The 27,055-nt window shown below is 44.9% G+C and overlaps 1 protein-coding gene across 2 annotated transcripts in view; it reads left to right on the top strand.

Moving 5' to 3' along the window:
• The window catches only part of bms1 (BMS1 ribosome biogenesis factor), a 120,737-nt gene that overhangs the window by 43,442 nt on the left and 50,240 nt on the right, over positions 1–27,055 (top strand). For both annotated transcript variants that reach the window (XM_055661955.1, XM_055661957.1), the window contains exons 11-13: positions 2,289–2,387; positions 15,041–15,189; positions 20,487–20,568. In XM_055661955.1, coding sequence (XP_055517930.1) covers positions 2,289–2,387; positions 15,041–15,189; positions 20,487–20,568 — 330 coding nt within the window. The remainder of the gene's footprint in view (positions 1–2,288; positions 2,388–15,040; positions 15,190–20,486; positions 20,569–27,055) is intronic.

The following is a 27,055-nucleotide window of genomic DNA, read 5'->3' as shown; positions in this document are numbered from 1 at the left end:
GCAACTTTGGGTCTGTACACATTGCCACTGATAATTCCGGTATATATATCCCTTAGTCCGTTCACCGACTAGAATACTTTAAATGATCCTTTATTTCACCATGTTGGCCAGGTTTCTCTGTACTGCCCTAGAAAGCTCTCCCAGTGGATCACAGAGAAACACATGTGCTCAAACAAAGGAATTACCATATATAGTGGGAGGTAACTTACAAAAGGTGGTGATTCTGGACCAATAACTACAGGATCACATGGTTATACAGGTGGGGACAATCTTTCTACCCAATTACAATTATACACAGCATAATACATGTTTTCCAGGAAAAATTATGTCATAGCAAGGATAATGAAACTTAACTAAATTATGGCAAAATAAAGATATTAAAACTTAACTCGAAATACTTGAACCTTAGTCCCAATGTATCCCCAATTTTACATATTTTCATTCCTCCCTTTTATCATTGCATGATAACTCCCCATGTTCCTACCTCTTTCTATCCTTCCCAATCATTCAAACTCTTATAACCATATAACCATATAACAATTACAGCACGGAAACAGGCCATCTCGGCCCTACAAGTCCGTGCCGAACAACTTTTTTTTCCCCCTTAGTCCCACCTGCGTGCACTCATACCATAACCCTCCATTCCCTTCTCATCCATATGCCTATCCAATTTATTTTTAAATGATCCCAATGAACCTGCCTCCACCACTTCCACTGGAAACTCATTCCACACCGCTACCACTCTCTGAGTAAAGAATCCCCCTCATATTACCCCTAAACTTCTGTCCCTTAATTCTGAAGTCATGTCCTCTTGTTTGAATCTTCCCTATTCTCAAAGGGAAAAGCTTGTCCACATCAACTCTGATATCCCTCTCATCATTTTAAAGACCTCTATCAAGTCCCCCCTTAACCTTCTGCGCTCCAGAGAATAAAGACCTACCTGCACCTAATCAACATACTCAGTCTTTACTTCATCACACACTTCATCCTGTCTTACCAATAACGTTCTCGGAGCACCTATGCCTTCCAGTGCTGTCTGCATTCTCCCCAATACACTTTTTATAACTGCTAATCCTACAAAAATACAAATAATCGCAATAGCAAGGTACATAGCCATGTTGATTAGCCAGTCTGACCAGCTTCCAAAGCCCCAATGACCCCAGTCACTTGCTTCCTTCATGTTATCCAACTATCCTCTTATTGGCACTGCCATTCTATGTTATCATGGCAGATCATCCACAATCAGTACCCCATTCTCTGGAGGCACTGGGATCCCCCCACATCCCAAAGAACTTCAGATTTTAGCTTAATTGGCCGCTGAAAATACCACAAGTGTGTAGGCAGTGGATCAGAAAGTGGGATAACGGAGAACGAGTGTGAAGGGGTGATCGATGGTCAGCATGGATTTAATGGACAGCAGGGCATGTTTCCATGCTTTATCTCTAAAAAATAAAATTAAAACAATAAAAGTTAAACACAGAAATCTTTCCTCGCCCTGTAACCTGCCATAGTTGATTTAATTATTTAATTCATTTCTATCCCAAGCCTGACCTTCCATGGGATTTGAGAGGTGATTGCCTAAAGCAAGGCTGGAGTACCCCAGGAACCGGTCGCTGGTGCTGGTAAATGGTTGGAGATCCGGTCTACCAGCCCTAGGGAGGCTGGCAGTCACCAGGGAGGTTCAGCCGTTGTTGATGCTGTTGCTGGCGCTACAACGTTCCAGCATTAACACCTTCAGTATATGTATGTGTAGGAAGGAACTGCAGATGCTGGTGAACATGACAGATGAAAGCAGACAATGATGAAGGAAATGGAGAATGCTTCACTGTCAGCTGAGGGGAAGGTGACAATGATGCAAACAAACAGTAAAATGAGTCAGAAGGACAGTGAAACTAGTCAGAGAACGTGGGTGGGGGACGGACAGAGAGGGAAAGCAAGGGTTACTTGAAGTTAGAGAAGTACCGCTGGGTTGAAAGCTGCCCAGGCAAAATTTTCACTGTTCTTCTGATTCATTTTACTGATTGTCGCCATCCTTGTCACCATCCCCTCAGCTATCAATGAACCATTCTACATTTCCTTATCATCATCTGCTTTGATCTGCTGTTTTCACACCCTTCTCCCCTGACTGTCTGAAGTAGGGTCTTGACCCAAAACATCACCCATTATCTCCAGAGATGCTGCCTGTCCCGCTGAGTTACACCAGCATTTTGTGTTGATCTTTGGGGTTAACACCTAAAGTGGTTTGTGTTAAAAAATATTATAGCATGTGCTCTTTGCCCTCTCTTCAGGTTTGTTGAAATGGAAGGAAGGGCTAGCCCAGCGTGCAGCTGATGTCTTCGTCCAGCAGCAGTCAGCTCCAAATCTCCGGAAACTGGTCTACGGAACAGGTAATCCGAGAGTAAGCTTCATCATTAAAGACTTTGGTCTCGAACGAGAGGGCAACAATGAGACGAAGGAGTCTGAAAAAGTGTTCCGACCTGAAACGTCTCTTATTCCTTTTCTCCAACAGTGCTGCCTGACCCACTGAGTGTCTCCAGCTTGTTGTGGCTATATTAATGGAACATTAAGGCAGGTGGCATGGGCCGGCAGCTAACTCTTTATTGCAATACACGACAGTTCTCTTACTTTGCTGCCTCTTCCCCCTAAATCACAGTATTTGTCCTCAATATTTGTCCAGTTTACTTTTGAAGCAATTTAGAAACTTTGTCATCAGAAGTGAGTTAAAAATTGTCACTACTTTTTGTCTGTTCTCAAGCTTCTTCTGGTTCCTTTACCATCGCCTTAATTCACTGCCCTGTTGTTAGTCTTCACTCTTGAGAAAAACGAAACTTCTGAACATGATTGTCATTCTTTAGCCCTGCAGCCATTCTAATGAATTCTTCGGACTCCCGTCTGCTGGAGTGTGACGCCTGAAGTGTGTTTCTCAAAATTGGATCCTGTACCATAGCTGGGACTGAACGGAGTTTCGGGATGGTTTAACATAATTCTTGGCTGTTGCACTCTCTGCATCAATTAATAATGCCCAGATTTCCATATGTTTCATTAAGTTGTTGGTTATCCAACTACTTAACAGAGAGTGGTAGTGGTGTGGAATGAGCTCCCAGTGGAAGTGGTGGAGGCAGGTTCATTGGTATCATTTAAAAATAAATTGGATAGGCATATGGATGAGAAGGGAATGGAGGGTTATGGTATGAGTGCAGGCAGGTGGGACTAAGGGGAAAAAAATTTGTTCGGCATGGACTTGTAGGGCCGAGATGGTCTGTTTCCGTGCTGTAATTGTTATATGGTTATATGGTTAACGTCTGAACATCTGAAGAAGGTTCTCAACCCAAAACGTCACCCATTCTTTTTCTCCAGAGATGCTGCCTGTGCTGCTGAATTACTCCAGCATTTTGTGTCAATGGTTAACCAACCCTGCAGTTTTCAGTCCGTGAATAATAATAATTTTATTTATAGAGCACTTTAAAAACAATCATAGTTGCAACAAAGTGCTGTACATCACTAATCATTGACAAAAAAGTTAATACACACCAATAATAACAATCAAAAGAAATAGTAGGAAAAGACATGTAAAATAAAGAAACATTAAAAACAATAAAAACAGAAGCAAAGTCTCAGGCATGGTCAAAAGCCAGGGAGTACAAATGTGTTTTAACACTGGATTTGAAGATGGACAATGAGGGGGCCTGTCTGATGTGCAACGGCAGGGTGTTCCAGAGTGCTGGAGCAGCAACAGAGAAGGCTCTATCCCCTCTGAGCCTCCGATTAGACCTCGGTACCTCCAGGAGCAGCTGACCAGCTGACCTGAGGGACCGGGCAGGAGCGTATGGGTGGAGCAGCTCAGAGAGGTAAGGTGGGGCGAGCCCATTCAGAGATTTAAAAACAAATAACAGTATCTTAAAATGAACTCGAAAGTGCACCGGGAGCCAGTGGAGAGAGGCCAGAATTGGCGATATGTGCTCCCTCTTTCGAGTCCCTGTTAAGAGGCGAGCAGCAGCATTCTGAACTAACTGGAGACGAATATTCCAGATCTGTATTTATTTTTGTTCACGTGGGCATTATTGATAAGTGAGTATTTATTGCCAATTCCAAGTGACCTCTTTGATGTTACAACTGGGATATAGTCTCATTTTGTTTCCTACCAAACGATATGATAGAACTTTATTTATCCCAGGAGGGAAATTGATCTGTCAAAAGTCATAAAACACAAATTACATGAAAAATGAAATTAAAGTGAGGACTGGAAAGGATTGGGGGATGTGCAAAGATTTGTGAGGAGGGAAGTCAGTCAGTCTACCCTACCACAGAAGGGGGAGAAGTTGTACAGTTTGATAGCTACAGGGAAGAAGGATCTCCTGTGGCGTTCTGTCCTGCATCTTGGTGGAACCAGTCTGTTGTTGAAGGTGCTCCTCAGGTTGATGAGTGTGTCATGGAGGGGGTGAGCTGTATTGTCCAGGATGCTCTGCAGTTTGAAGAGCAACCTCCCTTGAATCCAACCACACCCCAGGACAGAGCCAGCCTTCCTGATGAGTTTGTTAATCCTATTGGCATCCGCAGCCTTCGCCCTGCTGCCCCAAGCACAGCAGCGAAGAAGGTGGCACTGGCCACCACCAATTGGTAGAACATCTGCAGCATCTTGTTGCAAACGTTTCCTTTGCTGTACCCCCTGCTTTCAACCATTACTTGACATGATGCAGAATTAATTGAACTGGTTTTTACGTTGGTGAAGGTCTGATGGCGATAAACAACACTTGGGTTGCCCATGTGGCATTCATGAATCACAAATGTTTAATTGTCTTATGCACTGGGAACAGAACAAATATATCCTTACTTGGTTAGTGCACTAAACGGTGCTTAGTGTTGATCCTTTGATGTGAGAAGGTCAATGCCCATGATGGACAAGACAAGATCCTTTACTTTCTGCAGTCTCCTTCATTCTTGGTGGATTGGATTCCTGATCCACGCTGTGATTCAACCAGACAACATGCTCTTTACTGACCACCTGCAGAAGTTCAATAGCCCTTGCAGTTTGTTCTCTCGATTCCCTCAGTGGCATTAGATATGTCTGATTAGGCTCCAGAGATTTATCTACCTTCATGCACTTTAGGACATCCACCATCACCTTGACTGTAATACAGACTATCCTCAAGACATCGCCATTAACCTTCCCACATTCCCAGCTTCCTAACTTTCTCCATGTAAAACAGACGAGAAATATTCATAAGTGTAGATCAGTGCTTCTCATGTTATGTCATACTTTGTAGCTATGCCCACTAGTTTAACAGAAAGCTTCTCTGCCCTTTCTCTCTCACTCTTGAGTTATGTGCTAAGTTTGGCACCTCATCTACAAATGCAACCACTTCTTTCACATCCGGCTCCTACTCTCCCGTGGTCTACAGTGGCAACTGACATGTTTGAATGGCATGGCAAGCAGTACCTGGTACTTGTCGATCCGTATTCTGGATGGTTTGACATTGATTTTCTTAGCAGCCCCACTTCTCACAGTGTGGTTTAGAAACTTGCTCGCCATTTTACAGACCACGCAGCTCCGTGCATACTGTTATCTGATAAAGGCAGTCAATTTAACAGCCAACACTTCAAGGAGTTTGAAGAAGTCTGAAGAAGGGTTTCGGCCCGAAACGTCGCCTATTTCCTTCGCTCCATAGATGCTGCTGCACCCGCTGAGTTTCTCCAGCAATTTTGTGTACCTTCGATCTTCCAGCATCTGCAGTTCCTTCTTGAACACTTCAAGGAGTTTGCTGCACGTTAGGGTTTTCGCCAAATCACCAGCAGCCCATAATATCCACAGTCGGATGGACTAGCTGAGCGAGCTGTTCAAGTGCCAAACAGCTCGTGGAACGTTTGTACAGAGCTAATTTCGACGTGTTCCTGGATCTACTCAACTTACGCAACATCTCCTGCGACCCCATTTTGGGTTCACCCGCTCACCGCTTATTGTCGAGGCAGGCCCGAGCCACGGTGCCACAGGTGGTTCCACCATTGGAAGTCCAGTCCAGTCCAAGTTACAACAAAAGCGCGACATTCAAAAACAGTGGTATGACAGAACAAGTAGGCCACTGCCACCATTAACCGAGGGGCAGGTGGTTCATTTGCAAACTGACAAAGGCCATGACCGTATCGGTGTAATTTCTGGAACTGCTTCTGAGCCACGCTCATATCTGGTCAGTGCCGATGGCGGCACCTACAGGTGTAACAGACAACATATCCTGCCTGTGAATGAGCCAGCTCCACCTCCATATTACCCAGACCGTACAAGCGTACTTCCGTCCATGTCCGTTGGCATTGATCCGCCTACACCAGCACAACAACCCACCTCTGGAACGGCTGCGTTGCCAGTGGCGACTACCCCTCCTCCTCCACCACAGTCCCCGGTTTAATCACTGGGAATGCTGGTTCAATCTCCGTCACCCATGAAGCTACCGGCTCTGTCCACGGTGGGGAAACACGGAGATGGTCTTTATTGCACACGTGCTGGTCGTGTTTGCAAGCCTGCAACATGAGGTACCCGGGCTATGTTCGACTTTCCTTCAGCTTATTATCAATGGCTATGCATGCCATATGGTTTTGAACAGACATTTAATTCTTTAAGAGGGAGGATGTAAATCAGTGCTACTCATGTTATGTCATACTTTGTAACTATACCCGCTAATTTAACAGAAAGCTTCTCTGCCCTTTCTCTCTCACTCTTGAGTTATGTGCTACGATGAAGTTACCTATGCTGTAACGCTAAGAAAGTCTTTGATCTTAATCACTGTGCGTGACTTAAGTTATTACAACAGTAGAAGCTCAACAATAAGATCATGTGATAGGAGCTGAATTAGGCTACAAATCAACTCCACTATTCAATCATGGCTGATCAATCTCCCTCCTACCATTCTCCTGCCTTCTCCCCATAATCTCTGACACCTGTATTTATCAAGAATCTAGGTGACCACTTTGGTTTCTAAAGGGCCCAATAATCTCTTTAGTTAGTCTTTTTTTTCTTTAATATACACAATATTTCTTTGGATTCTCCGTCATTGTATCTGTCCTGCCCCGCTTTTTGCCCACTTGATTTTCTTAAGTATGTTGCTCAATCTGCAATTGAGGAACATATCCCATGGGGAGACCCTCAATGTAGGCTAATCCAGAAAATTAAAATATACGGGATTCACAATGATTTGGTCGCATGGGTCCGAAGAAGAGTTTCGACCTGAAATGTCATCCATTCCTTCTCTCCAGAGATGCTGCCTGCCCCGCTGATTTACTCCAGCTTTTTGAGTCTATCTTTGGTTTAAACCAGCATCTGCAGTTCCTTCCTGAACATTGGCAGTTCCTTCCTGAACATCCACAGGCAATTAGACTGATTAATGGACTCTGTCCCCTCCCCAAATATCGCTCACCAACACATTCAACCTCGTCCATACTTTGACAGTTAGGTACCTATCAAAGTAAAGCCACTGTCGGTCGGAATGTCTGTTTTTATTCTATTGTAAATTTTAGGCCTACTTTCTGTTTTTAGACGTGGTAATTTTAATTTATTTTTAAAGCTCTATGTAATTATCCTTTTTTATTAACTACACTGAATGGAAACTGATCGAGCAACGTTTTTTTCTTTCCTCTGTGTGTGCGAGTACTCAGTTAAAATGATACTAAAGAAATACTGAATACTGAACATTGGTCGTATGGACTCAGAACTCATAGAAGACAGGGTTGTGGTTGAAGGACATTATTCTGGCTGGAGATCTAGCCAGTGGAGTTCCACAGGGATCAGTATAAACAGCTTGAACGTAAATGTAGATGGGTTAGTTAGTGTGCAGATTACTCGTTGTAATATGGAAGGCTGTCTCAGTATACAGTGCGATATAGATCAACTGTAGAAATTTTCTGAGAAATGGCAGATGGAGTTTAATCTGAAATGTTGCACTTTGGGTTGTCAAATGTTGCTCGTTGATAGACGAGAAAAAATCACAAGAACAGGCCTTTCAGCCCCTAATGTCTGAACTAAACTTGATGCCAAGACCAACTCTTATCTGCCTGCACATAATCCATAACCCTCCTTTCCCTGCATATCCATGTGCCTATCCAAAAGTCTCTTAAATGCCACTTTGATCTTCCTCTACCACCACCCCTGTAGTCGGTTCCAGGCACTCACCGCCCTCTGTTTAAAACAATTTGCCCCGCACATCTTCTGTAAAGATTGGCACATTGCTCTTCTCACCTTAAAATTATTCCCTCTAATATTTGACTTTTCCATCCTGGGAAAAAGATTCTGACTATCAAAGGTTCTGATGCCAAGACCCTTAACAATATTGATGTACAGAGGGATCTTGGAGCCCAGAACCATAGCTCCCTGAAAGTGACAACACAAGTACATAGAGTGGTAAAGAAGATGTGTGGTTTGCTTGCCTTCATTGGTTGGTGCATTAACTATAAGTAAGAGTCAGAAAGTCATGATATAGCTCCAAGACTTTGGTTAGGCTGCATTTGGAGTATTGCGTGCAGCTCTGGACGCCCCCATCACAGAAAGGATGTGGAGGCTTTGGAGTAGCTTATACTCTCCCAGTACTGCCAGGATTGAACAAACATGGATTGTTAACTCTCTAGAATACTGAAGAGTGAGGGAAGACCTTATAGATGTATCTAAAATGATAAACTGCATAGATAAGGTAGACAGTCAGAACCATTTTGCCAGGGTATAAACGTGAAAGATAAGGACTTTAAGGTGAGAGTGGCAAAGTTTAAAGGGCATGTGTGGAGTAAATTTTTTATACAGAGGGTAGTGGGTACCTGGAACGAGCTGCAAGGGGTGGTAGTGAAAACAGATACCATCATGGCATTTAAGAAAATGTTAGACCCCCTCATGGATAGGCAGGGAACAGAAGGATATTGATCATGTACAGGCTGATGAGATGACTTTATCTTGGCATCATGTTCATTGACATTGTTGACCAAAGGGCATGTTCCTGTGCTGTGTTCTAATCCCCTATACTCCTCCAGGGATACACTTGATGCGAGCTGCCGAAATCAGACAAAGACCTCCCTTTGTCCTGACCAAAACCTTAATTTTCCTTGTCAGCTGGGGTTCGTTACTGCTACTTGAGTTGCCCTTCACTTCAACAGGAACTTGAACTCTCATTATCACACTTTTATAAATGCATATTGGAAAAATAGCACATATTTCGCTTGACCAGCTTACAACCCAGCAGTATGGCTATTGATTTCTCTAACTTTAAGTAACTCTTCTCTATAATTCCAGTTGCAGGTACCTATCCATGCCCTGAGTTCAACACTCCAGGGAATGTCCTGCAGCCTCGGAGTCATCCTGGACCCTGGCTCCAGGGAGGCAGTATATTATCCTGGTCTCGCTATTCTCACAGTCTCCTGCCCGTCTCCCGAACTAACGAGTCTCCTATCACTATGGCTCTGCCTGACATCACCCTTCCCGCTGTGCCTCCAACACCTTGCATACACCTGACAGTTGCTGCTGCTTCCACCTGAACGCCAGCCCCTCCCCCTTCCCAAAAGTACTCAAAAAGGTAATCAAGTAATCTAATGGTATGAACACTAAGCATGTAGGACGGAACTGCAGATGGTGGTTTAAGCCGAAGATGGACGCAAAATGCTGGAGTAACCAGCGGGACAGGCAGCATCTTTGGAGAAAAGGATTGGGAGAAGTCACCCATTCCTTCTCTCCAGAGATGCTACCTGTCCCACTGAGATATGAACATTGAGTCAGGGACTCAAGAGCCAGAGGAAAGTATATTTTATTGTCATATGGCCCAAAAAGGAATAATGAAACTCTTACTTGCAGCAGCTCAACTGATATGTAAACATGGTACTTTATTTCTTATACTTCGCACACTCATAAACATGTTGTTGCAAGTATGATGTTGTGGGAATTACAGAGACATGGCTGCTAGAGGACCAGGGCTGGGAACTGAATATTCAAGGGTATATGTCCTAACGAAAAGAGGGGGTGGGGTAGCTCTATTGGTGAGGAATGAAATTCAGTCCCTTGAGAGGGGTAACATAGAATCAGGAGATGTGGTGTCAGTATGGATAGAACCGAGGAATTGTAAGGGTAAAAAGACCCCAATGGGACATTACAGGCCTCCAAACTGTAGCCTGGATATAGGGTGTAAGTTGAATCAAGAGTTAAAATTGGCATGTTGTAAAGGTAATACTACGGTTGTTATGGGAGATTTCAACACGCAGGTAGACTGGATAAATCAGGTTGGTACTGGACCCCAAGAAAGGGAGTTTGTGGAGTGCCTCAGTGATGGATTCTTAGAGCAGTTTATGGAGCCTACCAGGGAGAAGGCAATTCTGGATTTAGTGTAGTGTAATGAACCGGATTTGATAAGGGATCTTGAGGTTAAGGAGCCATTAGGAGGTAGTGACCATAATATGATAAGTTTTAATTTACAATTTGAGAGGGAGATGGGTAAATCGGAAATGTCGATATTACAGTTGAACAAAGGGGGCTATGGAGCCAAAGTTGACTGGAACAATACCCTAGCAGTGATGACAGTGGAACAACAATGGCAGATATTTCTGGGAATAATACAGAAGGTGCAGGATCAGGTCATTCCAAAGAGGAAGAAAGATTCCAAGGCGAGTAAGTGGCGACCGTGGTTGGCAAGGGAAGTCAGGGATAGTATAAAAATAAAAGAGAAGTACAACATAGTAAAGATGAGCAGGAAGTCAGAGGATTGGGTTACATTTCAAGAGGTACGAAGGTAAGCTAGTCAAGAATATAAAGGAGAATAGTTAAAGCTTCTTTCGGTATGTGAAGAGGAAAAAAAAAAAGTTAAGACCAAAGTTGGACCCTTGAAGAATGAAAACGTTGAATTTATTACGGGTAACAAGGAAATGGCAGATGAGTGGAACTAGTACTTTGGAACTGTCTTCACCAAGGAGAACACAAACACTCTTCCTGATGTACGAGTAGCCAGAGGATCTGGGGTGATGGAGGAACTGAAGGAAATCCACACTAGGCAGGAAATGGTGTTGGGTTGACTGATGGGACTGAAAGCTGATAAATCCCCAGGGCCTGATGGTCTGCATCCCAGGGGACTTAAGAAAATGGCTCTAGAAATCATGGATGCATTGGTGATCACTTTCCAATGTTCGATTGATTCAGGATCAGTTCCTGTGGATTGGAGGGTCGCTAATGTTATCCCACTTTTTAAGAAAGGCGGGAGAGAGAAAACAGGGAATTATAGACCAATTAGCCTAACATCGGTGGTGGGGAAGATGCTAGAGTCAATCATAAAAGATGAAATAGCGGCACATTTGGATAGCAGTAACTGGATCGGTCCAAGTCAGCATGGATTTACGAAGGGGAAATCATGCTTGACTAATCTTCTGGAATTTTCTGAGGCTGTAACTGGGAAAATGGACGTGAGAGCCAGTGGATGTAGTGTACCTGGACTTTCAGAAAGCATTTGATAAGGTCCCACTTAGGAGATTAGTGGGCAAAATTAGGGCTCATGGTATTGGGGGTAGAGTGCTGACGGATAGAAAATTGATTGGCAGACAGGAAACAATGAGTAGGGATTAACGGGTCCCTTTTGGAATGGCAGGCAGTGACGAGTGGGGTACCACAAGGCTCGGTGCTGGGACCGCAGCTATTTACAATATACATTAATGATTTATATGATGGGATTAAAAGTGACATTAGCAAATTGAACAATGAGGAAGATGCTATGAGACTGCAGGGTGACTTGGACAGGTTGGGTGAGTGGGCAGATGCATGACAGTTTAATGTGAATAAATATGAGGTTATCCACTTTGGTAGCAAAAACAGGAAGACAGATTATTATCTAAATGGTGTCAAGTTGGGAAAAGGGGAAGTGCAAAGGGATCTTGGGGGGACTTGATAGAGGTCTTTAAAATGATGAGAGGGATAGACAGAGTTGACGTGGATAAGCTTTTCCCACTGAGAGTAGGGAAGATTCAAACAAGGGGACATGACTTGAGAATTAAGGGACAGAAGTTTAGGGGTAACATGAGGGGGAACTTCTTTACTCAGAGAGTGGTGGCTGTGTGGAATGAGCTTCCGGTGAAGGTGGTGGAGGCAGGTTCATTTTTATCATTTAAAAATAAATTGGATAGTTATATGGACGGGAAAGGAATGGAGGGTTATGGTCTGAGCGCAGGTATATGGGACTAGGGGAGAATACGTGTTCGGCACGGACTAGAAGGGTCGAGATGGCCTGTTTCCGTGCTGTAATTGTTATATTATATGGTTATATGATCTGGTGGTCCTTGTTCATCAGTCAATAAAAGTAAGCATGCAGTGAAGAAAGCGAATGGCATGTTGGCCTTCATAACAAGAGGAGTTGAGTATAGGAGCAAAGAGGTCCTTCTGCAGTTGTACAGGACCCGAGTGAGACTACACCTGGAGTATTGTGTGCACTTGTGGGCTCCAAATTTGAGGAAGGACATTCTTGCTATTGAGTGAGTGGAGCGTAAGTTCACAAGGTTAATTACCAGGATGGCGAAGTTTGCACATGCTAGAGGCAGGAAACATGTTCCCGATGTTGTGGGGTGTCCAGAACCAGGGGCCACACAGTTTAAGAATAAGGGGTAAGCCATTTAGAACGGAGATGAGGAAACACTTTCTCTCAGAGTTGTGTCTGGAGTCCTCTGCCTCAGAGGGCGGTGGAGGCCGGTTCTCTGGATACTTTCAAGAGAGAGCTAGATAGGGATGTTGAAGATAGCGGAGTTAGACTGGTGACTAAAATTAAAGCACATGGTATTGGGGGTAGGGTGTTGACATGGATAGAAAATTGGTTGACAGACATGAGGCAAAGAGTAGGAGTGAACGGGTCCTTTTCAGAATGGTAGGCAGTGGCGAGTGGAGTGCCGCAAGGCTCGGTGTTGGGGCCGCAACTGTTTACCATATATATTAATGATTTGGAAGAGGGAATTAGGAGCAACACTAGCAAGTTTGCGGATGACACAAAGTTGGGTGGCAGTTTGAACTGTGAAGAGGATGTTAGGAGGTTGCAGGGTGAGCTGGACAGGTTGAGTGGGCAGATGCGTGGCAGATGCAGTATAATATAGATAAATGTGAGGTTATCCACTTTGGCGGCAAAAACAAGGGGGCAGATTATTATCTCACTGGGGTTAGGTTAGGTAAGGGGGAGGTGCAGCGAGACCTGGGGGTCCTTGTACACCAGTCACTGAAAGTTGGCGTGTAGGTACAGCAGGCAGTGAAGAAAGCTAATAGAATGTTGGCCTTCATAACAAGAGGATTTCAGTATAGGAGTAAAGAGGTTCTTCTGCAGTTGGATAGGGCTCTGGTAAGACCACATCTGGAGTATTGTGTACAGTTTTGATCTCCTAATTTGAGGAAGGACATCCTTGTGATTGAGGCAGTGCAGCGTAGGTTCATGAGATTGATCCCTGGGATGGCAGGACTGTCATATGAGGAAAGATTGAAAAGACTAGGCTTGTATTCACTGGAGTTTAGAAGGATGAGGGGGATCTTATAGAAACATATAAAATTATAGATCGACTGGTCAAGCTAGATGCAGGAAAAATGGTCCCAATGTTGGATGAGTCCAGATCCAGGGGTCACAGTCTTAGAATAAAGGGGAGGTCATTTAAGGCTAAGGTGAGAAAAAACGTTTTCACCCAGAGTTGTGAATTTGTGGAATCCCCTGCCACAGAGGGCAGTGGAGGCCAAATCACTGGATGGATTCAAAAGAGAGTTAGATAGAGCTCTAGGGGCTAGTGGACAATTTTGGTGTACAATTTTGGTCGCCCAATTATAGGAAGGATGTCAACAAAATAGAGAGAGTACAGAGGAGATTTACTAGAATGTTGCCTGGGTTTCAACAACTAAGTTACAGAGATAGGTTGAATAAGTTAGGTCTTTATTCTCTGGAGCGCAGAAGGTTAAGGGGGGACTTGATAGAGGTCTTTAAAATGATGAGAGGGGTAGACAGAGTTGATGTGGACATGCTTTTCCCTTTGAGAATAGGGAAGATTCAAACAAGAGGACATGACTTCAGAATTAAGGGACAGAAGTTAAGGGGTAACATGAGGGGGAACTTCTTTACTCAGAGAGTGGTAGCGGTGTGGAATGAGCTTCCAGTGGAAGTGGTGGTGGCAGGTTCGTTGGTATCATTTAAAAATAAATTGGATAGGCATATGGATGAGAAGGGAATGGAGGGTTATGGTATGAGTGCAGGCAGGTGGGACTAAGGGAATAAAGTTGTTCGGCACGGACTTGTAGGGCCGAGATGGCCTGTTTCCGTGCTGTAATTGTTATATGGTTATATGGAATCAAGGGATATTGGGAGAAGGCACGGGTTATTGATTGGGGACGATCAGCCATGATCACACCCAAGGGCCGAATGGCCTCCACTTGCACCTATTTTCTAAAGTCCCTAGTGCGTTCTGCAATTCTCCAATTTTAGGTAACTAAGCTGCAAACACCTCCCTCCCCCCTCTGTTTTTCACCACTCTTCCATCCCATCTGGATGTGCACCCATTTATTGCTTCCCCTGCCATCAATATTCCTTAATTTTCCTTATTTTCTGAAAATACCCGAAAAGTCGCCCATTCCTTCGCTCCAGAAATCTTGCCTTTCTCATCGCTGTCAGAGAGATTTGTTTTTTTAGTTTGTACAAAACAAGTGCCAGGAGTAAAATACTGTCCCAAACCCACACTGGTGTACAGATTTTGTTCGGTGAAGAATTAAGAATATGGAATATGTTGGTTAATGGAATTGGTGGACAGAACTGCCATGACCTTACCGCACATCAGAGCAACCTTGGGGCTGGCCTGCCCTTTCCCAGCCAGGGATGGGCAGCTCTACATGAGAGTGATGCAAGATGAACCTTTAGTATCACTAGTCTTACTGTCTCCCACTATATTCCATCTGTCCCGCCCACTTCCCTGACATCAGTCTGAAGAAGGGTCTCAACCAGAAACGTCACCCATTCCTGCTCCCCAGAGATGCTGCCTGTCCTGCTGAGTTACTCCAGCATTCTGTGTCTTATCTTTTTTATCATTCCTTCAGTCAGTGAAGACAAAGAGGACGAGGAAGATGATGTATTTGGAGGAATCTTCCACGTTAGCAAGCTTAACAAAGTATCCAGAAGCAAAGACAACAGCCTGGATTCCACAATATTTCCCGTGAAGAACCTTCTTGACTGGGACTTGGAAGAGGTAAGACTGAATTGTGTCATGGATTTACACTTATTCACCTGATTTTGAATGTTGGTACAGCATTCCTGTGTTCTGAGCACCTTCATCTTGCCATCCGTAATACCACTACCTGGTTGGACAAATCCTTGGAAGCCAATTGAGTGAGATGAAGATCCCAGTGTGGCACTGCAGATGCTGATCTTCATACTGGACAACACCATCTACTGTGTGATCATCTCCATCCTCAATATAGTGGACGAAAGACAGGATCACTTTTTTAGTTTAGTTTAGAGATATAGCACGGAAACAGGCCCTTCAAGCCCACCGTCCGCACTGACCCGCAATCCCCGCACGCTAAAGCTATCCACCACACAACAATTTACAATTATACCAAGTTAATTAACCTACTGACCTGTATGTCCTTGGAGTGTGGGAGGAAACCAGAGCTCCCGGAGAAAACCCATGCAGACCACGAGGAGAATGTTCAAACTCCGTACAGACAGCACCTGTAGTCGGGATCTAACTCGGGTCTCTGGCGCTGTGAGGCAGCAACTCTACCGCTGCACCACTGTGCCACCCCCAGGTTGAACAAAACTGCCACTCTGAAGCTACAAAAGAGGAAAATGAAGAAACGTTTTAAAACAACTCCTTTGCTAACAGATAGCAGCAATGAAAACAAGATCAACTGAAAGATATTGGGAAGAACAATTTAGCAGTTAAATTCACATTTTAGCAGTTAAATTGTTCCATGATGTGTCCCCATCATGCCTGTCCTATTGTATTGCCATTTAACTGTTTATACCTCAATCTCCATGAGGTATCATCCCAAAGACTATCTCTGCTCAGCTGGATCCAGACTTCCGACAGAAGTCAAAAAGGCTGTTGCATGTGACCAGTGCTTTTTTTTTAAATTGACACGTTTCCCTTTGCTTTAAACTTTATTCTACCAAAGCCCACATTATCTTGGATTGCTATTTGAACGTATGAATGATTACTTTATTATCACATGTGATATGTCACAGTGAGATTCTTTGTTTTGCATGCAAAAGAATGCAAAGAATCGCCACATATAGGGTGCCAACAAAATTACAAAGTATTCCATTTGGTCCCTAATGGTCCTCCTTTGTTCTCAGCGTCCCCCCCATGCCGGTTCCCCTATGTTCTCTTGGCGGCCCCTCACATCGGGTTCCCCTATGTTCTCTTGGCGGTGCGTCCAGCACACGCCTGTCCGACCTCAGGCATCCTCCACCAGCCTGTCCTCTACCACTGCCGGGTTCTCTCCTAACGGCAGCGCCTACCCTGAGTCCAGCTGTTATAGTCCCATCCTCAACTACTTCTTGAAACTCATTCCATATACCCACCACCCTCGATGTGAAAATATTGTCCCCTCAGGTTTAGAGTCATGGAGTGATACAGCATGGAAACAGGCCCTTTGGCCCAACTCTCCCACACCCAACTTGTTCCCAGCTATGCTAGTCCCGCCTGCCTGCGTTTGGTCCATATCCCTCCAAACCTGTCGTATCCATATACCTGTCTAAATGTTTCTTAAACATTGGGATAGTCCCTGCATCAGCTACCACCTATGGCAGCTCGTTCCATACACTCACCACCCCGTGTGTGAAAAAGTTACCCTTCAGATCCCTATTAAATATTTTCCCCCTTAAACTTAAACCTATGTTCTCTGGTTCTCGATTCACCTACTCTGTGCATCTACTCGATCTATTCCTCTGATGTTTTTATACACCTCTTATAGATTACTCCTCATCCTCCTGCTCTCCAAGGAATAGATACCCAGCCTATTCAAACTCACCCTATAGCCCAGACTCTCGAATCCTGGCACCATCCTCATAAATCTTCTGTGTACCTTTTCAAACTTGACAACATCTTTCCTATAACATGGTGCCCAGAACTGAACAAAATACTCTGAATGTGGCCTCACCAACGCCTTATACAACTGCAACATGACCTCCCAACCTATGCTCAATACTCTGACTGATGAAGGCCAATGTGCCAAAAGCCTCTTTGACCTCCCGGTCTCCCTGCGACTCCACCTTCAAGGAGCTATACACCTGCATTCCTAGATCCCTCTGCTCTACCATTCATTCATACCCTATCATTCACTGTTTGGTCCTGCCCATGTTAGACGTCCCAAAATGCGACATGTCACATTTCTCTGTGTTCCATCACCACAGCCCACGTGTTAAACATCTATAAAATGTTTCCCCTCACCATAAACATATACTCTCTACTTCTGGATTCCTCTGCACTGGGGAAAAATGTCTGTTCACTCACCCTTTCTATTCCTTCAACATTGTTCTGCTTTACTAGTTGGCTTGGAGGTGGATTTTTCAGTTTCTGGAAAAGTTTTGTTTTCTACAGGTGTTGCTTTGTCAGTCACTAAATAATTGAAACTAAACAATGATGAATGAATGAATGAATAAATAAGTTTATTGGCCAAATATTCACATACAAGAATTTCCCTTGGTGGTATTGGGGTTTTAAAGAAAACAATTAATCAATCGGAAATATATTTATACTATTGGGCCTTACAAGCCCATGTTTGCATTAGAGTTAGTTTATTGGATTGAGCATTGGATTGAAAAGAGGAGCTGTAGTGAGTGTTTTGCTGAACAGTGACAAGGTTGCTTGTCGATAGGGTTTCTCTTGTCTGGATTTGTGTTGTTTAACTTTTTACCCAATTGCTCGTTTTTTAAACTGAGACATTCCTTGCCTTCATTGTTAGATGCATACATTATAAGAGTCAGGAGGTGAAGATGCAGCTTTGTAGGACTTTGGTTAGGCCGCATTTCAAAGGTTTCAAAGATTTTGGAGTATTGCATGCAGTTCTGGTCGCCCAATTACAGGAAAGATGCAGAGGTTTTGGAGAGGGTGCAGAGAAGAATGTTGTCTTGGAGGGTTTCAGCTACAGGGATAGGTTTGATAGATGGATTGTTTTCTCTGGAATTTCAGAGGCTGAGGGGGGACTAGATAGAAGTATATGTAAAATTATGAACCTTTTTCCAGGATGGAAAAGTCCAATACTAGCTATAACGTAAGATGGGAAAAATGTAATATATTATATTACACAGAAAGTGATGGGGGCCTGAAGCACATGGCCTGGAGGCAAATATGATAGTGGTGTTTAAGAGGCTTTTAGACAGGTACATGGATATGCATTTCGTTGTCTGTACTGTACACTGACAATGACAATTAAAATTGAATCTGAATCTGAATATACAGGGCATTGAGGGATATGGATCATGTACACAGACAGATGAGCCTTGTTTAACTTGACATTATGTACGGCACAAACATTGTGGGCAGAGTGGCCGTTCTATGTGCTAAGACATCTTGCCTTTGTGTAAGGAGATGAAATCGGGATGGGTGAGCTAAAAGCTTGGTTAAAGGCAGGTATGATTTTGCGTGAGGTGTGTTCCAGACTCTACTTCTTAAAATAGGCGTGAGAAGTAGAGAGTGGAAAGCAGTTCCCAATCTAATTGTGCAGATGTAGTGGAGTGAAGAGAGTAGAGGATGCATGGGAGCAGAGTCAGGAAGAGGTTCAGTGGCTGTAGAGCTGAAATAAGGGGCTGACCCACAGCGGTGACCTAATCCGCGAGTTCAGACGAGTTTGCCCTCAACTCGTACTCCCAGTATGGTTGACACGAGGTCCAAGAGGTCTTTAACTCTCCTTCATACTCGAGAGTAGTCCCCGTGTACGCGAGGCCTCAGCTACGTTACGAGTATTTTTCAGCATGTTGAAATATGCCAGCGAGTAAAAAAAGGTCACCATGGGGGAAAAAAGCGATACTTTTTTTACTCGTAGGTTTACATAGAAACATAGAAAATAGGTGCAGGAGTAGGCCATTCGGCCCTTCGAGCCTGCACCGCAATTCGATATGATCATGGCTGATCATCCAACTCTGTATCCTGTACCTGCCTTCTCTCCATACCCCCTGATCCCTTTAGCCACAAGGGCCACATCTAACTCCCTCTTAAATATAGCCAATGAACTGTCCTCAACTACCTTCTGCGGCAGAGAATTCCACAGATTCACCACTTTCTGTGTGAAAAATGATTTTCTCATCTCGGTCCTAAAAGACTTCCCTCTTATCCTTAAACTGTGACCCCTTGTTCTGGACTTCCCCAACATCGGGAACAATCTTCCTGCATCTAGCCTGTCCAACCCCTTAAGAATTTTGTAAGTTTCTATAAGATCCCCCCACAATCTTCTAAATTCTAGCGTGTACAAGCCAAGTTTAGTCGAAGTAAGTCGTAGTAGCTTGGCATGTTATTCATAGGTAATCGAGCGTAGTCGAAGGTAGTCGTAGAAAGTCTTCTACATAGTCGAAGGGAGGTCGAAGGAGGTCATCTTCACTCTCCACTATTCGGTGTCCAATTTTCTGGAAGCTAGTCTAAGCTGGTCTTGAACATAGTCTAAGCTGGTCTTGAACATAGTCAAAGGAGGTCTTCAACATGATATTTTTTTCAAACCCTCCTAAACTCTTCTAAACTCGCTAATTATGTCGCCGCTGTGGGACAGCCCCTAATAGGCTACTGATATAGGATGAAGAGACCGGTAGATTTGGAGTTAATGGAAGTAATTCACCACAGCACATTTAATCATAGGGAGATACAGCACAGAAACGGGCCCTTCGGCCCACTAAGTCTCTGTCAACTAACCCTACTTTAATCTGAAGAAGAGTATGACCTGAAACATCACCTGTTCCTTTTCTCCAGAGATGCTGCCTGACCCATTGAGTTGGTCCAGCATTTTAATTCTACCAACTTTAAACCCCCTTTTTTTCTCATCATCTCCTCAATTTCTATCACGCACCCACACACTGGGAACAATATATGGGAACCAATTAATTTACCAATTCACACGTTTTGTTGAACACTATCCATAATAATCCTCAACACCGCCACCCTGCAAGGATATATTCTCAGTCGCCACGAACTCCGTCTAAATGTTCACAAATGCTCCAGGTGCTCCGGTTTCCTCCCACATTCCAAAGACGCATAGTTTTGTACGTTAATTAGCCTCTGTAAATTGTAAATTGTCCCTAGTGTGTGGGATAGAACTAGTCTTTGCTTGATCGCTGGTCAGCGCGGACAGTGGGCTGAAGGGCCTGTTTCCACATTGTATCTTTAAAACACCATTATCTCCCTCAGTGTCAGCAAGATGAAGGAGCTAGTTATTGTCCTCAGACATCTAATGAAACACATCCTTTCCACGTTTTGCCTTTTGATATCTTGCTACTCAAAGTAAGATTTTCTTTCATTGTTATTTATTCTTTGTTTTTTCTTTGTTTATACAGGTAAGGACTAGTGTCCAGGATTGTTTTGTGACTGGAAAATGGGATTTGGATGAGGATGCAGCGGCACTCCTTGAAGAAGATGGTAGGTGGCATTTAAAACGGCGCTCACAAGAAATGCACATTGTTGGTTCAGTGGGATTGAATTGCCCCTTATTGAATTGGCATATGGAGACTTTTCAGCTTATGTTCTATAATCTGAATATAAATTCAGATTATAGAAGAAGCGGAAACCACTTTCGACCATTAGGGAGACTGACAAAAACCTCCGGGAACTGCACGGAAACCTTGGGTGGGGGGCAAAGTCTCCAGAGGTTTCCTTTCAGGTTTCCTAAGTGGGACAGGGGCATAACACACCCTATCATGAAGGGAACTGGTGAAACTGAAACAATACACTGCAGATCGAGCCAACGGTAATGCTGGAAACTCTCAGCGGGTCAGGCAGAATTTGTGCAGGGCTAACATTTTGCGTTGAGGAGCCTTCATCAGAATCAAGAAGTTAGAAGTGAAATCTGTCTTAAAAATGAAGACACACGAAACTGCAGACTCTGAAATCTGCAAAGCGCCATGAGCCCGACCCAAAACATCTGTCCATTTCTTTCCCAGATGCTGCCTGACCCGCTGAGTTTCTCCGCCATTTTGTATTTTGCTATGTCATATAAATGTCATACAGTCATAGAGCAAGGAAGCAGGCCCTTCGGCCCAACTTGCCCACACCGAAGTGACGGCGCTGCCAAGCAGTTGCGGCTCGCCTGCAGTCCGTCTGTCTTTTCCATTTTTTTGTTTTCTTTTGTCTTGTTTGATGTATGTTTTAGTTTATTTTATACTAGACCAAGTGCAGACCCGTTGGGTCTGCTCCCCCAACGCAGCCGTTCCCTACCCGTAGCCCCCACGGGAGACGTGGTCCTCCAACTCAAGCGGCTCAGGAATCAGCAGTGTGGCTGTTTTTAAATGGCATCTTTGAGGCGAAATGCAAACGCTAGCAGCCGTTATGGTCGCTGGCCAGCAGGAGGCGACAAAATGAGTTAGTGGGGGTGGGGGGGGAAGAAGGATTTTATTAAAAATGTGTACATAAACCTGACGTAATTTAATGAGGAGTGGATACTTGGAATGAAAAATGAAATCTACCGAAATGGAAAAATTCAGGGCGTTTGTGGGTCTGACGTTGGCGTAGCAACGAATCAAAGGCTGGCACCCACAGGCTGGCAACCACAAGTCAGACAGAAAACCGGCAGGCAGCCAGCAGCCACACAGTTTTAATAGTATATAGAAGATGTGTGGGAAACTTTAAATCTCTTCCTTCAACGGGGATGCGATCTTTTCCTTGTCGTATCTCCGTCTCCGTCTGCTCTGAGGCCTAATATCGTGGAGCTGGCGGCCTCCAACTGGAACCGACCTCGAGGCTCCGGTGGCAGAGCCGGTGGACTCACCATCTGGCTGACTTCGGAGGCTGTGGTGGTTCTGCTGCGACCCGACTTCGGAGCTTCGGGGGCTCTGGCCGCGGGCCCTGTGGAAGGTAACATCGGGAGCTTGCAGGCCCCAGGTTGGTGACCGATTCTCGGGAGCTCCCGTAATAACAGCTTCGTCCTCTGAACTGGAGGGTGACAGATTCATCCGCCCCGGGCCGCGGAGTTTGAATCGGCCCGTTCGCGGAGCTTGGATTCGGCCGCGGGACTTACCATCACCTGGCGGGGAGCCCAACATCGAAAGCCTGAATCGCCTCAACGCAGCGGGAGAACAAGCAGGGAAGAGATAAGACTTTAAGACTTTTTGCGTTCCATTACAGTGAGGAGGTGCCTGGAGATTCACTGTGATGGATGTTTGTGTTAAACTGTGTTCATTGTGTCTTCTGTTGCTTTTTTTTCTGTCATGACTGCAAGGTACGCACTTTCGTTCAAACTTGTTTAGTTTGAATGACAATAAAGGAAACTCTCTAAACTCTAAACATGCCCCATCATCACTAGTCCCACCTGTCCTATACATGTACCGGACTAAATGCTTCTTAAACGTTGTGATAGTCCCTGCTTCAACTACTTCCTCTGGCAACTCATTCCATACGCCCACAACTCTTTGTATAAAAAAAACTTACCCCTCTGGTTCCCATCAAATCTTAACCTCGCCTTAAAGTTATGTCCTCTGATTCTCGATTACCCTACTCTGGGCAAAATACTCTGTGCATCTACCTGATCTATACCTCTCATGATTTTGTACACTTTTCTTGGACTGGATGCCCTCAGCCTGCCAGGTAGTAACAATGCCACTCATCATGCAGGGAGCTAACACCTCCAGCAGTAAGTAAGCCCCTTGTTCCACTCGCTCAACGTCACTGGGGAGGCCTTGTGCTCCAACACTACACACTGAGATACAGGTGCTCTATTCCAAGCATTCACCAGCATAGATTGCCTTAAACACACAGTCGTTTGCCCAGAGTAGGGGAATTGAGAACGAGAGGCCATATGTTTAAGGTGAGGGGGAAAGATTTAATAGGAATCTGAGAGGTAACTTTGGCAACAAAGGCAAAAGGTCAAGGTGCTTTTCGATAACTTGAAATAGTCCTCCTGAATTGTTGTAATCCATGGCCCATAGAGTTATACAGCATCAGCCTTTCACCCAACTCTTCCATGTGGTAAAAAATCCTACATCTAAGCTAGTCCTATTTCCCAGCATTTTGCCAATATCCCTCAAAACCTTTCCAATGATCTCTCCAAACGTCTTTTAAACATAATAATTGGACCAGCCTCTACCAGTTCCAACGGCAGCTTGTTCCATATCGCCACCACACTGTATGGAAAACCTTGCCTGCTGACACTGGAGGAGCAGCATTCACAATGGTACTGTGAACCTCGAGTCCCTGCACGGATCCGCAAGCCTGGCGTCAGTGGGGAAGGAGCATGCCATTTCCTGATTTTTAGTTTAGAGATACAGAACGGAAACAGGACCTTCGGCCCACCGACCAGCAATCTCCGCACATTAAGACTATCCTATACACACTAGTGACCATTTAAAAAAAAAACATTTATACCTAGCCAATTAACCTACAAACTTGTACGTCTATGGAGTGTGGGAGGAAACCGAAGATCTTGGAGTAAACCCACGCAGGACACGGAGGGAACGTAAAACTCCATACAGACAGCACCCGTAGTCGGGATCGAACCCGGGTCTCTGGCGCAGTAAGGCAGCAACTCTACCGCTGAGCCACTGTGTCACCCAGATGGTTGATCTACCAACCTTCCATACTATCAATCACCTCCCACTCCATATCATCTCACAGCACATGGCAAATGACCCATCTTCAATTCAGAGGTGGTACTGAAAGAGCAGGGGGAGAAGAAAGGTTTGGGAGGAGCATCTGTGACAAGTTTAGCTCTGGTGCATTTTCTGGAAACACACAGTAGACACAGCCCCATTGGTGAAGGAAGTAAATGTCAAAGTCGTAAAGGAGTTGACAGCTGAATGGTAGCTTCATCATACAACATACAACCATATAACCATATAACAATTACAGCACGGAAACAGACCATCTCGGCCCTTCTAGTCCGTGCCGAACACTTATTCTCCCCTAGTCCCATCTACCTGCACTCGGACCATAACCCTCCATTCCTTTCCCGTCCATATACCTATCCAATTTATTTTTAAATGATAAAATCAAACCTGCCTCCACCACCTTCACTGGAAGCTCATTTCACACAGCCACCACTCTCCGAGTAAAGAAGTTCCCCCTCATGTTACCCCTAAACTTCTGTCCCTTAATTCTCGTCATGTCCTCTTGTTTGAATCTTCCCTACTCTCAATGGGAAAAGCTTATCCACGTCAACTCTGTCTATCCCTCTCATCATTTTAAAGACCTCTATCAAGTCCCCCCTTAACCTTCTGCGCTCCAAAGAATAAAGACCTAACTTGTTCAACCTTTCTCTGTAACTTAGTTGCTGAAACCCAGGCAACATTCTAGTAAATCTCCTCTGTACTCTCTATTTTGTTGACATCCTTCCTATAATTAGGCGACCAAAATTGTACACCATACTCCAGAATTAGCTTACCCAATGCCTTGTACAATTTTAACATTACATCCCAACTTCTATACTCAATGCTCTGATTTATAAAGGCCAGCACACCAAAAGCTTTCTTTACCACCCTATCTACATGAGATTCCACCTTCAGGAAACTGCACAGTTATTGCTAGATCCCTCTGTTCAACTGCATTCCTCAACTCATTACCATTTACCATGTACGTCCTATTTTGATTTGTCCAGCCAAGATGTAGCACCTCACGCTTCTCAGCATTAAACTCCATCTGCCATCTTTCAGCCCACTCTTCCAAATGGCCTAAATCTCTCTGTAGACTTTGAAAATCAACTTCATTATCCACAACACCACCTGTACAACTGTAGAGGAACACAGGCCCTTCGATCCACAATGTCTGTGTAGAAATAGGGAACTGCAGATGCTAGTTTACCAAGGAAAGGCACAAAATGCTACAGTAACTCAGCGGGTCAGACAGCATGCCCGGAGAACATACTGCTGCTTGAACCGCTGAGTTACTCCAACATTTTGTGGCTTTGTCAGATTTAACTAATCTCCGTTGCCTGACATAATCCCCCTATTCTCTGCAAATCCATGTGTCTATCAAAAAGCACCTTAAATGCCACGATTGTAACCGCTTCCACCACCACCTGTTCCAGGCACCTGCTGCTCTCTGAGTAAAAATGCAAGGAATTTGACTGCTCAATTCTCCTCAGTATTTTGCCCCTCTCACCTAACGTTATGTCTTCTGGTCCACAATACCTCCACCGTGGGAGAAAGATTCTGACCATCATGGATGGTTTTGGGTGTTTTTGAAATTGCAGGCAAGTGCAGAAGGTGTTTTTACATTTTTTTATATCAAGTCCAGCACCAATTTCCCGGCACCCCTGGCTCCAGAGCCTTTCTGGATTATGCAGGAGCAACAGAGGTCATGACCTCGGGGCACCAAGACACTGGCCCGCAAAGTCGGTAATGGGAAGGGATCTGGCAGATCCAGAGCCCCGGCCACAGGCTGCAAATTTGACCTGCCGATTGGCCATGGAAGTTGACTATGAGAATGGATCTGTCGGCTCGGTCCAGGACGGATTCCAGAACACCGACGGCAGCAGGCAAATTCAACCTGCCAATCGGCACAAAATCCTGATGAGGTTGAGATCGGCCGCCTCACCTGGTGCCACATTTTCAGGGGGACTTCCGAGGAGGGAATTTTGTCCGGATTAAAGGGGGAGGCTGGACCATCAGTTGCCTGGTAGTGGACCTGTTGTTGATGGGAACGCATTTGGAAGACACAATGAGCAAAATCTTCTCAGACGGGTAACTGTGGATTGGCGAGGAATTGACGTGCAGTTTTTGCCACGACTATTCTCTCACCACGTGGCCAGACAGTGATAGTTGCTCTTTATAGTGCTCCTGCCTGATTGGAAAGCTCAATCCTAACCAGCCACTGATCTTGCGGTGGCCAGCCTAGTGTATAATTGGTGCAATTGTCTCATCAGAATCTCTTCCAAATGCTGTGCGTCTCGATCTTTGAGAATATGAGGAGAGCTGTGCAGTGTGGCCTCTCTTGTGTGGAGTGTGTTGTTGACCGTAGGTACACAAAAAAGCTGGAGAAACTCAGCATCTATGGAGCGAAGGAAACGGGCAACGTTTCAGGCCGAAACCCTTCTTCAGACTGATGGGGGGTGGGGGGGAGAAGGAAGGAAAAAGGGAGGAGGAGGAGCCTGAGGGCGGGTGGATGGGAGGAGACAGCTCGAGGGTTAAGGAAGGGGAGGAGACAGCAAGGGATAGCAAAATTGGGAGAATTCAACGTTCATGCCATCCGGACGCAAGCAACCCAGGCGGAATATGAGGTGCTGTTCCTCCAATTTCCGGTGTTGCTCACTCTGGCAATGGAGGAGACCCAGGACAGAGAGGTCGGATTGGGAATGGGAGGGGGAGTTGAAGTGCTGAGCCACCGGGAGTTCAGGTAGGTTATTGCGGACTGAGCGGAGGTGTACGGCAAAACGATCGCCCAACCTACGCTTAGTCTTCCCGATGTAAATCAGCTAACATCTAGAGCAGCGGATGCTGTAAACAACGTGTTGTTAAACAACGTGTTGTTGACCAGTCCTAGTTGTTCTTTGCATTGTTCAGGATTCTTGTTTCTAGACAATCTGTGATTGAAATGGCAGATAGAATTTAACAAGCCATCAGTGAGACTACACTTGGTGTGTTGTGTGCAGTTCTGCTTACCATCCTATGGGAAGGATGAGATTAAGATTTTACTTCGGAGTCACGTGAGTGACTACGTGAAGAAGCCCGCCAGGACGCATGCGTGTCATTTCGCTACACGCATTGCGAAACGTCACGCGGTGGAAGGACGTTCCCCCGCGGCGGCAATTTAAAAAGCCGCTATTGCAGGTAAGGTTCTTACTCTGCGGTCTTTTTGCCCACTACAGAGAGAATGGAGAAAGGTAAAAAGACAACGAGGGCTGCGACGAAGCTGGTCAGGGAGGACCGTGAAGGAGCGGACAGCCAGCAAAAGCAGCCGTCGGCACTAAGATCACCCGTAG

The sequence above is a fragment of the Leucoraja erinacea genome, chromosome 34, assembly GCF_028641065.1.
Source record: "Leucoraja erinacea ecotype New England chromosome 34, Leri_hhj_1, whole genome shotgun sequence".
Taxonomy (NCBI): domain Eukaryota; kingdom Metazoa; phylum Chordata; class Chondrichthyes; order Rajiformes; family Rajidae; genus Leucoraja; species Leucoraja erinaceus.
Note: the sequence above shows the minus strand (reverse complement) of the source record. Positions and strands in the feature narration are given on the sequence as shown.